Genomic DNA, 16,734 nt, shown 5'->3' with positions numbered 1-16,734 from the left:
AGCAGCTGTCGGCAGACACGGAGGAGGCCGAACCGATCCTCGCTCAGCAGTCCTCGTCACCGGAGACTGTTGAGCCGCACGTCACAACTCCTCATGAGGAGCCAGTTCAAACTGTTTCTGGGACATCAGAGGACAACAAAGAGCCACAAGTGACTCCAGCATCTCACGAGGCAACGGCTTCAGCTCCTGTAGAAAGTGTTTCTGCTGCGCTGGAGGAGTCTGAAGTCACGCCTGGTGAAGATGGAGCCTTAAGTCCTCCAGAAACAGTTTGTGAGGACTTGGTGGAACAAGATTCCCCAACACTGGCTCAAGAACATCATGAGGAGCCTGCTTTTCCTGCTCTGGACACCGTCTCCATTAAGTTGGAAGATGAGCAGGAAACAGCAGAGGAAGTGACTGTGACACCTGCTGAGGACTCGGCTTCACCTCCCATCAGTGTGTCTGCAACGGTGGAGGACGAGGACACAGCCAGCATCCAGCCTGGTTAGTTTCTTTCTGAAGCTCTTCCGGTGCACTTCTGCTTTTAGTTTACAACAAACTCTCATCATGGTTCTTTGTGATTTTCAGAGATCGTAGCTGAGACCCCGAGAAAGAAGAAAAAGGGCTTGTTCAGGAGGCTGATGAGGCGGATCGGCAAAGTGTGCTGCTGCTGTTTCACCAGTGACGCCACTTTGCCCTGAAGCTGGACGGTTGAACTGAGCAGCAACCATCTGCTGGCTGGAGGTTGCTGCTGTTGTACATAGTTCTATTTTCATTTTCATTTTTATTCATTGTTTTTTATTATATTTTACTGTTTTCATTTTTCATTTATTGTTCATTTTTACATTTTCATTTATTGGTTTTAGTGTTATTATATTTTACAGTTTTCATTTTCATTTAGTTTTTTCAATTTTTATTATATTTTACAGTTTTCATTGAGTTTTGTCAATTTTTTGTATATTTTACAATTTTCATTTATATTTAGTGTTTTCAGTTTTTATTATATTTTACTGTTTTCATTTTTCATTTATTGTTCATATTTACATTTTCATTTATTGGTTTTAGTTTTATTATATTTTACTGTTTTCATTTTTCATTTATTGTTCATATTTACATTTTCATTTATTGTTTTTAGTTTTATTATATTTTACAGTTTTCATTTTTCATTCATTGTTTATTTGCTGGTTTTGTTGTTATTGTTCATTTAGTTCTTTCATTTGTATTTTTATTTGTGTCCCTGTTCATGAACAGTCTTTATTGACTGTTTTCATTTTCAGTCATGCATTAAAAACAAAAAGCATGACACTGAAATATGCTCACGTTGAGTGAAAATTAAACACAACGTGAAGCAATAAATGCATTTAAGATGTAAATAATGTGATGAATTCTCTACGTGTGTTGTTCTGAGACAACTGAACAAATTCAGTGTTCAGATGGGGACCATGTGATGTTTCATTTACAGCGAATATTTTCTACCACGTTATTAGAAAGATCTAGAAGGTCGCCCTCAAACATTCAGGTACCCTGTACGTTTTACATACGGTGAGTTTTGTAAACTGCAAGTTTTGCAGACTGTGGGTTCAACAGTTACACAACACAGACGAGAACGACAACAGAGAGATGATATGAATGTGATGGTGATGGAGAGAAACCGATAAAGGAGACAGATACGTGCTGCTTGTCGGCTTACAGACCACAACATTATTACAGAAAGAAACTCACAGCATCCTCTGCACAAGAAGATTTAGTTACTTGGGAAGTAATCACTCAGCAGCAGCGGGGAGAAAAAACTCTCTTTTAATGGGAAGAAACCTCCGACAGACAGGGCAGCCGTCGGCCTCAACCTGCTGGACAATGGACTTCATCTTTATTCTGGGAAGGAGTGGTTGAATTTTGCATGCAGCTCAGAGGCAGCGACAGAGCCGCACTGAAGCCATGTGCACAAAGAGTTTTTCAAATCGGGCTTTCTCTGTTGTACTTCTATCCACAAAAAACACTGTTATCAAGGCCTTTTTTTCTCAGCTGTCAGTGCCTCATAATGGCTTTTTTTGTGGGAACGGTGAAAATTGAACGTTTTTTTTTTTAATCACACAGACTTCAGAGCTCTGATTTATGTTTCATTATCCGTCGTCATAGATTGTACTTTTGCACGTTCTCGTAAGTATAGAACAGATTTGGAAAACACTTCTGTGGATGGGGATTTCTTTGAAAGCAAAATGAAGTTCAATCTGCAATAACTGATTTTTTTGGGGAGCATTAAGGGCTAGTTATGAGCAGAAATAGTGACTTTTAAGTCTACAATTCCCTTTTTCTTCTTGGTGTTATGGTATTTAGGAGAAATGTTCTGTCTCTGCCTACGGTTTGGTGCTGAGCAGGTTGTGTGCTGTGGGGTTTTGCTGCTAACGGAGCTAAAGATACTGAAAATAAACACAACGCAAGCAAATCAAGAAAACATCTCCAGGAGTTTCACCACTCACGCACAGCATTAAGGAGAAAAAACACTAAATAGTGACGGACACAGATGGGACACTCTCGTTGCCATGAAGTCAGTGAAGCTAACGCGATTGTTTGTTTGCTTTTTTTTAGTTAACATTATCAATAAAATTAGACATAGTTTCCTCAATGTATTTACAAAATAATATTTAAATAATGTAAATTATTAAAAGCATCCCTTAGGATAACGCAGTTTACTGAGCTGTAAATAATCCAGATGTCATAATACAGATGACATGTTATGACTGATCGATTTTCCAACTTTAGTCATTTTAGAAGTATTTTTCAAAATGTCTGTTTTGTCAAATTGATGAAGATGTTTAAATAACTCGTTTCTATTTTGTGTATTTGCTTGTGTTTTGTCAATTGAGCTCTCAGGGCTGCCACAGAAAACAGTGGCTGCTGCAAGTCTTTTTAAAACTGTGTAAAGCTGCAGATTCAGGTGATCTGTAGGTTTGTCATGCAGTCACTCCTCCTCCATCAAAACCAAATATCATTTGATGTATCATTGTTTAAGGAGAGGAATAAGCTTAGAAATAAAGTTACAGTGGGCACTAAGCAGTAATCAGATTGAGGTTGCATTCTGATGAATATCCACTTTTTAAACTAACTTTTGCAGCTGCTGGTGTTCTACACACAAACAGGCTATAAAGCTTCAGAAAAGCAAACAAATACAGATGCATTTTCTTCATTTAAAAAGTTCTAAAACATACTGCACAGAAACTTGTAGCAAATGTAAAAACGTGTCATTTAAATGAGGTTAATATTCAGTCCAATTCAAAGAGGTGTGAACTTTGCCTTAAATGCAAAAGTCTTCATTGGATGCTGTTATCGCCTGAGGATGACCTGTTGGTGTCCAGCAAGAGAGTTCAATGCTGTAACTTTTGGATCTTTTAGGTGAAAGAACTGAGGCTACTGATAGCCACTGATATTCCTTTCTCTTCATTTATATGCTAAAGCGCATCTTTCCGCATAAAAAGTTTGAAATGCTTCTCACTTTTCTATGCACACCTAATCACAGTTTGATCATTAACTTTGTGTGCGTATGCATATGTGTGTGTGCAACTGTCCCAAGCGTCTTTTTTAACTGTGAACAAAGCCCCGAGGCAAAGATATGTTTTTTTTATGACCATGAGCCAGTCCAAGTCCAACCCAGTCATCATCTGACCAGGAGGAACGATGTGACGCACAGCCGCACAGTCAGAGTCACGTCAGGATGTCACACACTACTTATCGCTGAAGTCAACTACAGACTTGATAAGGCAGGTAGAAAGGGTGTGTGTGAGAAGGGAGGACATTCACCTTGTTGGCCTCAAACCGAGACATTGATGTTGGTTAGTTGTTGCAACAGCAAGGCAGCAGCTGAAAGAAAGAAAGAAAGAAATAAAGAAAACAGAGTTAAAATGACATTCAGCCTGCATTATTACATCATTGTGTAGTCCACTAATCAGGAGGGGTTCAGCTTTAAGGTCAAATAAGACCACCTGACCCTGATGAACACAAACTTTGTGTTATTTCTCGATGGGAAAGGTGTCACCATTTACAGATTTCTAGCATTCAAGTGCAATTTCCCAGCCTGAAAGCAGAATCACTTTCAAAATGTACTTCGATTGCTTCGAACGTCCATTTCGAAGACACAAATCAAACAAACATGATCCTTTTCTGGTATTTTTCGTGTTGATTATCATACTGCTGCCCCGCTTTGACTGTATTTCTGTCAGTTACAAGCTGCAGTAGCTCAGGGGGACAGGATGTGGAGCGCCGAACCACAGATTTGTGTACGAAGAGTCGGTTTGATCTGTTGAAACTATTGCTGTTTGTCAACAGAAATTTAAAACACACTTGGCTTATTAAATTTCCTTTCAGGCCATAACAGTGAAATGTACCATTCAGCTTTATTTCTACATAGAAACTGTCACAATGACAGTTTTATTTACATTTACTATTCCAAACTTTCAGGTTATCAGACATGTAGTTCATAACAAAAACATTTTTTAATTTTTTGGGTTTTTTTTTAGGGACCTATCAACACCATTGCTTTTGTAACATCAGATGGACCTTTGCTTTTTAAACTCTTTCCTCGTCACGTGGTGCTAACTCAGCACACATCCAGCCTTTTCACTGTTTTCTGTGGTGTCCTCCTCTTCCACTGCAAAGTCTCCAAAAACACAACTGGCTGTTGATTCTGATAGTAGCACAAGATCTCCAGCAAGACGTATGAATGATATTTTGCATCCTCCGTTTCACACACATACATGATCGGCCAACAAAACATTACAACCACCTGCCTAATGTTGTGTCATGCTGCCAAAGGACAGCTGGAGGTGTTGTGTGGTGTCTGGCATCGGGACGTTGGCAGCAGATCCTTTGGGTCCCGTAGGTATACATGGATCAGGCATGTTCTGGCACACCACACCAATGCTCAATCAGGATGGGATTTGGGGAGTTTGGAGGTTTGGTCCAAGCTTTACACTCTTGGTCGTGTTAATTCAGTCACTTCATAGTGTGGCAGGATGCTAGGTCACTGCTGTCTGGGAGTGTGTTGCCATGCAGGGGTGTGCTTGGTCTTGAACAGGGTTTAGATGGGTGGTACGTGTCAAAGTAACATCCACATGAATGCCAGACTTCCCATCAGAACATTACATTGCAGTGACATGATCAATGGCATTCACTTCATCTGTCAGTGGTTTTAATGATGCGGCTGATTGATGGAAGCCGGCATTTATGAAACATCATGATGAGAATACACACAACTCCTACCTGCTTGAGACCACAATCAGTTTTTCTAGAGGGAGGTGATTTATCGAGGCGTAAACAAAGTAAGAAAGTCAAGTTGATAGAAACATTTACAGAACTCATATCTTCAGTTCTGATGCAGAGATTTTTCTCTAATATTCAAATGTATACATGAGCGTGCTGTCTTTAATTTGATTGTATTCTTTTAATAAGAACATTATAGGTAAAACACTTCCCTTCACAATGGTTGTCACTGAGTGGTGATTTACAGTAACTCTGTCGATGACGGTTTGCAGGTATGTGGGACTGACTAATAATCAACAGGTTGTTACAAACAGACAGCTGCCTTCTTCTTTGCCTTTTTTTTTCACTGAAAGGTCGCCTGGTAAAACAAGAAACAATTGCTTTTTATTTACAAAAAGCTCATTTGGAATTTATTTACTTCCACTCATTGTGGGATTGAAAATATGCTTATACACCTTTATGAGATGTTCCAGATTAAGACAGATCAATGCACATGTGCATCTTTCTATTACATATTTGTACCTTTTTTGCAACTACTGAATGTTAGTCTTGAAGTTTTGCACCTACAGAGTTTAAAGCATCTTGTGGTGATCCGAGTTTTTGTGTTTTTATTGTAAGACATGGTTTAGTGTTTCCGCTTGTGTTCTGGTGGCTGCAAGTGTGTTTCAGGCTGGGCGGGGTTTTTGGATGGGCGAGGTCTCACTCACTCCTCCACACCTGAGGCTCGTCAGTAATCAGCACTGGATAAAGCCTGCCTCCACCTGTGCTCCCTCCAGTGGTAACAGGCCAGCCAGTTCACTTAGAAACTTTGTGCTTTGAGAATCTCGCTTTGTCTTACTTCTATTGTGTCTGCGTTTTCTGCCAGAACCTCTCCATCGGATCAACGCCTCCCCGGCCTAGTTTCTGCAGCCGAGCTCCAGCCTCTGCGGTTCTGCCTCCCGGACCCTCGTGGAGCCTCACCTGGATTTCCCTCCCTCACTCAGCTTCCCTCACGTGCTTCCTGGTGTCCCTTGTTTCCCTGCAGCCCTGAATAAATCCCTCTTTTCTGTCCACCTAACCCTTTGTTGCATTTTTGGATCCCTATCAGACTGAACCCTAACACATCTCTTGCAAATCTCTTGCCATTTTTCACCCATGTCTATCTTTAAGCAGCCCAGCGTTTATCACATGGTCACATTTCTGACATCAGTATTGAGGGTTTTAGTCTGACTGTGACTTTTCAAAGCCGACGATCCAACATTCATGCTGTTCTTGGTCAGCTTTGTGGAGCTTTGAAGAGCCAGGGATTGAACCCAATCTTATCTTTCACTTTAAACGCATCTGATTTCTATGACATTTCATATAAACAACTGAGTGCAACACTATGAATGCCTGAGAGGACAGACTGTCTGAATATGTGTGCCATTATTTCATATTTATATACGCTCACAACTCCAGCCTCTCTTTGTCGGAGGTATTTTCACTCAGCTCCAAGGTTGAGAAAAACATAAGTACTTTTAATTTCACACACTGTCAAGCAACATGTCCCACCAAGTTGTTTTTTTGCTGGCTTATCTCGGCCTTAAAATAAACTGCATATTGCCTTTTCAAATATGTATGATGTCTGGACTCGTCATCCTCACAAACAAAATCATCGTCGTGTTTCGCTTTTGCATTCAGTGAATCTGCATCTATGCATGACTACTGCTGCACTCTTGCGTCGCCGGCTATATTGCCACGTTTTTTTAGCATTTTATTAAAGGCAGTGTGACATTTTCATTGTTTCCACACACGTTTAGCGGCCCTATAAATCATGCATGCTGCTCATCGCTGTCGTGCTGCTGACAAAACACGCCGTGTCTCCATGGACCAGCAGCTTGCACCGCTCACCAAACCCGACAGCAAACAGGACCTGCTGTTCACATGCTGGAGGCAGGTCCTCGGCTGCACGGTCGAGTTTTTCAAATCTGAGATGTGGAATTACGCATTAAATTAAACACGTAGGATGTGGTGTTTACGTGCACAAACTTATAAATGAGAAAGACTGGAAAGTACAGAATGTAAGAAACAAAAAACTCTTTCAGGACACGTACAATGATGTCAGGGTTTTGGGTTTGCACGGTCAATAGCTTGATAGTTGGATCCAAAATTTAATAAACAAGGGGAAACACGCAACATGTCTAAAGGCCCCAGTAGATTTTATCTCTGCCAAGGAAGTTATGTGTTCGCTGATGTTGGCTTTTCTGTTTGCTACAGTACAATCTGTGTGTAAATGGGCCATGGGCAAAGCAGCGAGGCTCAAAGAAACATGATCCAGGTATTTTCAGTGTGATTTTTAACCTCATTTTCTTTTGAGCTACTTTGTTATTTGAATAACAAAATTCATGCACTGCGTTATCATCTGTTCCTATCTGTATTCCGATGCACACCTGAACATTTTACAGATCTTTTCCACTACAGACATGTTGATGTGTCACAGCAGAAAAAGCACTGGTGTAAATAACAGAATAATAATCAGGGTGCGGATATGTTGAATACTGGCTCCCTGTTGAAGAAAACAGAGCTGTAATTAATGTGACTGGTAACACCTTCCCTCTACCGAGCTGTGAAGCAGGAGGGGCCGCCGGTTACAGATGGGGTTTTTTTCCCCCCATGCTGTATTCCTGTTTCAAGAACAATGTCCTCTGTATTATTAAACAGAGAAACACAGGCTTCTGTTGAATTTAATAATTTCCATTTTGTTTCTGAGGAAATCCTGTTTTGTTGGTCGGTTTGGCTTGGCTACAAACACTACATGACTCTGGGTGGCCATTGCTACAGTGAAGAAACCCTTCAGAGGCACAAATCAGAGTAGCTGCATATTAAAACACTTCAGAATTCAATTTGTGAACAAAATGTGCAGCAATAATTCATTAAAATTATGCAAGTTGTACTGATGTGGGGGAAAAAATTAGAATATTTTTTGGGTGCAGACTGTGAGGATATTATAAACCTTAGCTTTCATCTGTCATTAGTGCATGTCAGAGCTTTTTAAAGTCCCTCTGGTTGTTGACTTAACCCATAAAAAAATCATCTAAGTTACCGATTTAGAAGTTTTTCCATGAAAATAATCCCTTCATGCATTAAAATAACTTAGATGTAATTCTGCATGGTTGTTTCCTTTTGAAAAATGCAGATCTTTACAGCCAGTGCCTCTCCCACCATAGCCAGCCCTCCCCAGGTCGAGCACACCAGCTCACCTACAACTCCGCTCAAACACTGCAAAGTTGCTCAATGCTGCACAATGGAAAGTTATAATATTGGAGTAAGATTAGAAAAAGATTCTGAGAAGAATAAGGTTACAGAAAATCAAACTCTGCAAGTTGACAGTATTGGTTCTTTAGGTTTTTTACATATGAGACTCTGGAGACTGAATCTGTCTTTTTGTCTGATCTGTCATCGGTATGCTGCAGCATAAAGGTTGAAATGCTCAGCCATGGTGTTGATTGCTTAGTCAAAGTGAAAGTCTCCCCAAGTTTTTGATGAAAAATCATCAGCTTTTTTTTTCACAAAACCATTTTTCCCTTTTTTTCTCTTTTTTTTTTGCACTTGAGTGATGATTCAACTGAGAGTTTCAGGCCCATCCATGCAGAAGTGCTCCGAGTGTGAGTCATCTGACTGTCTATAGGAGAAATGAATGGGACTTTTACTTTCAGAACAAGGGAAACCCGAAATAGCTCCTTCCACTTTACAACTGTATGACAAATCACAGTGTCTTCTCTGAATTAAGCCTATTGTTGACATCTCAGAGTTGGAGAATTATGCTGCTTTGACAGAGTTATGATCACTTCCAATTTAAACTACAGTAGATGAGTCCTTTTTGAATCTTTTGAAACTCAATAAAATGCTGTATTGTTTCTTTCTTCTGCCTCCAAGATAAAACAGGCTTTCTCATGGCCCCTTTAATGCTCCACTACACTCTGCCAGAGGTTTTCTGATCAGAACTCTTCACAGTTTGAAGATGCTTTTTGGCAGCGCAGTGCAGAAACAGGACTATGAAATTTTGGTCAGCTTTTTAAAGGCAATCTACCACTTCTTGAAATGGCGAGAGCCTGCCTTTTCTCTGATGCGAGTTGACATTTAGCTTCAAGGATGACGAGTTCCTCAGCAGCGTTCCATCACAGGCAAAAAAAACCTGTCTGAAGTGTTTTTTAACTACTGAGGACATTTTGACCCCTCAGATGTTTTTTAACACTTTTATTAATGGCTGCTTCACATGTAGTCGGAAATGGTCTGCAATTATATAGCATCTTTTTAACCGTAGTTCTGCGAAACACCTGGGGTTCAGGGTCTTTCCCAAGGACGCCTTGGCACGTGGAGGGGTTTGGGATCCAACTGCCAAACTTGCAATTAGTGGACAAGCCACTCGACCAGCTGAGCCATAGTTGTAACTGAGATACTGGTGTTGTACATGCTAATTAAAGTAATTAGTTACGTGTGTGATTTTCTGCAATGCCTACTTATTGGCCTAACTGGCGAGGGTTCAGATCCTAATGAATGTCTAATTACTGCTTCATTAATGGCAGGTGGATTAGGAAGGTCAATCACTCAGGTCTTCATGATAAACATGCTGAAAAGTGCATACAGCTGCTGTTAGACAAATATACAGGATGCTGTTTTTTCGTGTCTGTTTACAGATATACAAATGTGTTGTTTGTAGTTAATTTCAGTGTTAAAAACGTGTCTCTGTTTGCTGAAGTATTGATATTGCACATTCTAAACACCGGCCGGCACCATGATGTGTTAAATAGTGTATGCCATCTATTCTATTTCTATACAGTCATGACTCGATAATCTGACCCTTAACAATCCTAAACCTTGCTATCCGACACGTTGTTAGGAAAAATGAACGGAAGCCATTAAAAAACAGCCTTAACATAGCGACAGCCTTGGATTCCGATTCCGACATGACATTTTATGTCACCAATCAGGATGACGGCGTATTATCTGACTGAACAATCCCACAGATTGGCTACGTTCACACTGCAGGACTTAATGCTCAATGAGGATTTTTTTGAGAAATTCGATTTTTTTGCGAGTTCGTTCACATTTTTATTTAATTGGGCTTTGTCTTTGTTTTGTTTTTTGACTTTCTTCGGCCCTAAAGTTTTCCGGCTTGCGCGGAGGGGGCCCGGCCGCGTTCCCCGGCGGGGGGCTTGTTCGTTTTTTCCGGAGTTAACCCGGGTTGTTGGGGCGGCCCCGGTTCCGGTTGTTGGAACCGGAGTTGGGTTTGTTACCTTAACTTGGCACCGTTTTTGCTTTTGCTTTCGGCCCCTTTCCCCCCGTTCGGGGGGTTGCCCCGGGTTGGAGTTTTCCCCGACCGCGCAGAATATTCAGATATTCATCATTACTTGGGCCTGAATATCCAGAGAGCAGAAAGTGCTATTGGGACCAGCCCTACTAGTTATTATAACAACTATGAACAATAATTAACAACAAATGATCCTTCCAGCATCAAGCCCTCCTTGTATCTCGACCTCCGTCTTGACAATCTGACAGCCTTGCTATCCGACATAAAAGAAGGTTTTACATTTAGTGTCAGATTATTGAGTGACGACTGTACTTGCTGCAGTCATTCAAAAGTTTACATGCAGCGTGAGTTGAACCCCCAACTCTGGCACAGCGAGGCTGGTAATGATTAACAATCTGACCAGCGGTGTTCTTCTGAAATTCTCCTATCAGCCGTTGTAAAGTGAACACCCAAGGCGTCTTCTGATGCCGTCTTTGCAGTGACGCACAGCAGATAACAGACAGACTTGTTAGAATCCAGACTGATAAGACCCGCAAAGGCCATGAGCAACGTTCAAGACCTACAACACCAGAAACACGCTGTGAGAAAATGTGATTCCCAACTACAAACATGCACACACTTCCACACACAACCACTCCTAAGAATCATTAATATTATTATACATATGTCGTCATTTTTTAAATAGAATATTGAACAAGAAGTAGTTGCTACAAAACCACACTGCGTTGTTTTTTTAATTGTGTGCAGTTTCAGTAAATAAGATATAAATAAGTACATTTTAGAGGTGCTGGTTGGAAGACATAATTTATTTTGGATTTCAGGGAATTTGGGATTTGGATGCAAATTTTAAACAATTTAACATAAAGATAACTAGCCACATTAATAATAAATATTTGATGAATCATTAAAAGAATGAAGTACAGTCAGTGCATGTTTATCCGTGTGCTAATAAAGCCATTTTTAAATATGTACCAGGTGTTTGCCACAGAATCAGCTCACTTACAACGGCCACACAGCTGCAGGAATAATGTGACAATAAATTTGGACTCGATTTTTCTACTTGAACAACGGCTGGAGGTCATTAACAGCAACTGAAGTCTCTGTCTTGGTGGCTTGATGTGAGCACTGACAATGCTCACAGTCACCTCATCCATCAAATAATCAACATTCAACCACAGCACAACTAAACTAACCACCACAGAACACACTTAACATTCTCCTGTTTCTTTGCACCAGCATGGACTGCACACTGTCAAGCGACCACCTCCTTGAGTTGCTACAGGATCAGTCTCACATAGTCTGACTGTTCTGCTTTACAGAATGTAATGCATCACAGGGAGAGAGAGAAAACCCTCTGACTGGATTGTGTTTTTTAAACCATTCACACTCAAATTGGGAGCTAAGTCATAATGTACGCAGCGCTGTTTCCTCAAAGTAATGAGAGGAATGTTGTTCTGGGAGAACGTTTGTGCACAGGGAGGCCAGTGCTGTAATTAAAATGGTAAATTCAATGGGAAAAAAATATATTCAAGGGCTGCTTTACTGCACGATCCAAATCCTCTGTAAGACTTTAAACTTTCAGTGTGGTACGGTGCTGCCTGAGGGTTGCTGTCGGATTTCGAAAATACTAAAAATGAAAAACGCAGCCAAGATTCAATGAGTCACACTACTACAGTAATCCATCCATTATCCATACACCGCTTTATCCTCACAAGGGTTGCTGGAGTCTATCCCAGCCGACTCAGGGGACACCCGTCTATCACAGGGCTACACTTAGAGACAGACAACCAAGCACACTCACATTCAGACCTACGGACAATTTAGAATCACCAATTAACTTCAGCATGTTTCTGGACTGTGGGAGTAAGATGGACAACCCAGAGAGAACCCACGCTGCACAGGGAGAACTTGGAGACTCCACGCAGAAAGATCCCGGGTGTCCTCACCAGGACGCAGACCGGCGACCTTCTCACTGCGAAGCAACGGTGCTAACCACCGCGCCAGTAATTGAAACATCAAAAGAGCTGCTGTCATGCATGTTGCTCGCCTTATCAGTTTATATATTTTAAATCAGTTGAATTATTAACAACAATGATTCAATTACCAAACAATCAGTAACTGCCCTACTATGGACAGGGCAACTTTAACTGTTTGCCCCATTTCTAGTTTCTGTGCTAACCTAAGCTAACAGGTCATTAACTCTCGTTTCTGACAGAAAGAACAGATATTTGATTGATGTTCATTTATCAGGTTTAATGAAAAAACAGAATGTCTTTTTCCCCCAAAATTCAAACTGCTGTTTTTCTACAACACTTTCTTCTTTCTTTCTTTTCAAAACCAGCAGCGCTGCATTTAAGGCTGAAACCTCAAACCTCCAGTGCATCCTGTTAGACCACCTTTCTGTCAAGTCAGACGACATAACTCTACTAACTCTGACTCAGTTCCTGCAAATGTACCCTTACCCATGTCTTTAACCTAAAACTTAATGAATAACGTTACGGAAACTTGCATTTTGTCCCAAAAAGTGAAGCGAATCATCACGATGTACAAACAGATTTAAGTCCTCACAACACACGTAACACAAATCCTCCCACACACACTAACGATCTGAAAACTGAACAGCTTTGACAAATGGTATAATTTCTGTGGCAGGACGGCACAAAGCCTCAGCCAGCTTTCAGAATAGTAATTACACTAAACTGAAAAAATGCTGCAGATAAATGAGATCTACATTTTTGTCACTTGTCAATGCAAGCCCAGGTTGTTGTTTTTTGATTTCTCTTCTTCTTCCCACCAGTGATTTCTGAGGAAGGGACAAGACACAACTATTTTTTTTGTCAATGAGTCATGCAGGCGGACAAAAGCAGATTTAGGCACTGGCGCTGCAAATGTTTGCAGATCAAACAGCCTGACATGGTGATGGATGGAGAGGGCAGGAGGAGGCAGCTCAGCCCTGGAGCAGACCGCCATCTAATGGACGCAGGGAGGACGGACATCCATGTAAAAAAAGTGATGACACTGGTCAATTCCCAAAGTTTCCCACGGCAGGGAAAACAGGTCTGACGAAACGACTGGAATCAAAGGAGGAAACGGCAGGAGGCCGAGTGTGGAATGATGTAACTCTGCTGTATGTGCAGAGGACAAGCTCAGCAGGTACAGAGGAAAACTGCCTCATATATCTCACTGTGGAAACCTTACAACTGAAGGATGGAATCACTGACAAAAATATTCTCACAGAAACATGCCAAAACATTAGAGGCAGCATTACTTTCATCATGGCACGCTTACTTAAGAGGTATGCTCATGTAAACCCACTGACCAAAGACATTTTGCATGTCTTTTAATGAATGCAATGGTTTTAAATGTTTTTTGTTTTTTTAAACTTGGCAAAAAACAACATCTCTGAGACTTTTCTAATTCAAAACTATTATATTTGATCATTTTCCACTGTTTTTCTTTGCGTGCTGGTGTGCGTGAATCCACATGCCGCGTCATTCAACTCATTTTGAGCAAAGCAAGTTTAAAAAAAAGGTGCTAAACCTGACCAGACCTGGATGGCAAAGTCAAAGCAAACCCAGTTACACGTGTCATGTAGCAGACAAAAGGTGGATGAAGCACATATAAAGAAAAAAAGAGGCTAAAAACAGTCCCAGTCAGGACCTGAACAGGAAAACACAGAGAAATGTTTGCATGCTGAAACATGAATTCACCAGCAGATGTGGTTTATTTTAATTGTCAAACATTTTCCAGAAAATCTGTTTGAGCGTGAAGAAGGGAGTCATAAAGAGAAGAAGACGCACAATGAAACTGGGTGATAAACACGATAACAGTGCATTAGGCAACACTTTTGCCCTTCAGTCGACATAAGACACAAATGAAGAAATAAACGAGTCCATTTGAAGCGACTGTCCGTGTGGGGGGTTATGGAGGCAGAATGAAGGAAGCAGATATAGAGGAAGGAAGGAGATAAAGGCAAGAGGAGGGAATGCATAAATATTTTGGGGGAATACATTCCATGTTGGTTTGCTCACGAATTATTCAGGAGTTGCACTGCTCACAATTACAACGTAAATGCAACGGGGACGAGAAACCACTGATTGCTGCACTGATCCTATGATAAACACTTGACAGGATATTATACAAATATTGCAGCAGGGCGAGTCCATGTGGCAGCATGACTACAATGGAAAAAGTTTTTTTTACATGGGGTTCATGGGAAAAAAAAACATACAGAGAGGTGACAGAAACAGGGAAGCAGCTGACAGTGTGACATTCACTAATATCAGGCCAAATCACTGTTGACTGACAGCCAGGCTTCTTGTCTCAACATCAAGCTTCATAGTGAAATCTGCTTCTTCTTTTTTTCTCTCTCTCTCTCTAAATCTCCTCTCCCAGGAGCAGCTATATAAACCAACTTTCAGGAAAGCTGTTCATATCAGAAGGTAGAGCTGCCACTGTTGAGCGCATCAGATCCCAGTTTGAGAGTTTGGAGGTGAATTTTAAGACTCACCTCAGAGACCGGCGTCTTCTCTCTCTCTCTCTCTCTCTCTCTCTCTCTCTCTCTGTCTGTCTGTCGCTCTCTCGCAGGTTGCTCCTTCAGGGAAATGCCGCTGAACACGCTGGAGGTGTCTGTCAGGTAATGCTGCTGCACTTATCGCCCTTTCCCATTTTTATTGCTGCAGGTTAGTGAGTACTTAGACTTCAAACTCTGCAGCCACAGCGCTGCGTGCCCCGCCGTGGGTGTGACGTCGGCGGCTGGGTCACATGACCGGAAGAGCGACGGTGGGACGTAAACAAGTTTACTACCGAGAACACGAGGTCTGTGAAAGCGTCGCTGCTCAACCTGGACGTTCACACACACACACACACACACACACACCCTTTATTATGTTGGATTGTTTGACATCTGTCATTCCATTTTGACTCACAGGTTTATCAGTTGGTTCGCCCACTCATGCCTTTCTATTACTGGATTTTCCGTATTACTCACCTTTCTAGACCGTTTGTCTGGAATTGATAGATCAAAAAGAATAATAGATGGAGAGTTCACAAACCATCAGAAAACCTGCTTTCCCATCGTCTACCTGAGACAATATCAGTAAAACTTAAGTTATCTCTATTTTTGTCATTTCTACTGAGTCAAATCCACTCAGCTTCAGTTTGAGTGATATTATCGCAAGCAAACAACAAAGAAAAGAAGTTTTCTAAATATATCTAAAAATTGAGTTAGCTGTTTTTGCAAATGAACGCTTCATACACACACACACACACACACACACACACACACACACACACACACACATATATATGGCAGAGAACGTTTCTGGTAACAGAGAGACACTAAAGGGTAGGGGAGAGTTTTTTGGGTTTTTTTAAACATTTAAATTCAATTCAGTTCTATTCAATTTAGTTCCAATATCTTTTTTTTTTATTCCTTTGGAGCAATTCAAAAGCTCACTGAGTATTTAATATAAAGACACCCCCCCAAAAAAACAAAAAAAACAAAAAAAAACCAATAAACCACATCATAAATATTACATTATATTATTTTATATTACATGGTATTGGCAGGGAGTCAGCGGGTCAATGATGGTTGTGCATTTAGAAGGAGGACAGCTCCAGGAACAGAAGTTGCCCTCCTTCTTTGAGTCCGGCAGCCCGGGCAGCAAAGGCAACATCCAGAGGGGAGCCACTCAAATGCAGGGAACAGCAGATATGATGGGTCCTGAAGAATCCTTGCTGGCTTTCCTTAAGATCTGTTGCTCACAAAAGGTGGAGAGGACTCTTACAGGGAGGCCCGATAATTTTTGGAGCAGATCTTGACAACACTCAGTAGCCGGTTTTTACAAAATGGTTTCCATTATACATGTTACAACATAATAAAATTGCACATTTGAATTGAAAGTGGTTCAAGAGTCAAAAACCAAATAGAGAAACATATTTAAAGAAAGAAAGGAGAGATTTTATGTGTAGACAGATTTTTTTGTAGCATATATATTTATCTTGGTTTTTGACCCTTGAGCCAATTTTAAGCCAATTCAAACAGATGTTTGTGTGTAATAAACACAGGTTTATTTTCTCTTGTCAAATGTTTTGAGTCACTGTCTAAGATGTCCCAACCATCTATGATGTTTTCAAGATCCTCTGTGGTGCAAATCAGGTTTTTCTACCTTAACATGTCTATGTGGTGTTTTTTTTTTATAAGCTTAAAGACATAAAATATATAAAATAAT

At 40.8% G+C, this 16,734-nt stretch overlaps 1 protein-coding gene across 1 annotated transcript in view; it reads right to left on the bottom strand.

The window, feature by feature from the left end:
- LOC103360792 (cAMP-specific 3',5'-cyclic phosphodiesterase 4D-like) overlaps positions 1–15,156 on the bottom strand; it is a 125,006-nt gene extending 109,850 nt beyond the window's left edge. Inside the window, exons 1-2 of the mRNA XM_008286687.1 lie at positions 15,012–15,156; positions 3,775–3,834 (exon numbers count right to left, since the gene is read on the bottom strand). Of these exons, the coding sequence (XP_008284909.1) occupies positions 3,775–3,798 (24 nt within the window). The 5' untranslated portion in view covers positions 3,799–3,834; positions 15,012–15,156. The remainder of the gene's footprint in view (positions 1–3,774; positions 3,835–15,011) is intronic.
- Between the last annotated feature and the right edge of the window lie 1,578 nt (positions 15,157–16,734).

This window comes from Stegastes partitus, unplaced genomic scaffold (genome assembly GCF_000690725.1).
Source record: "Stegastes partitus isolate 25-593 unplaced genomic scaffold, Stegastes_partitus-1.0.2 Scaffold464, whole genome shotgun sequence".
In the NCBI taxonomy this organism is placed as follows: Eukaryota; Metazoa; Chordata; class Actinopteri; family Pomacentridae; genus Stegastes; species Stegastes partitus.
This window is presented reverse-complemented; position numbering and strand designations above follow the sequence as displayed.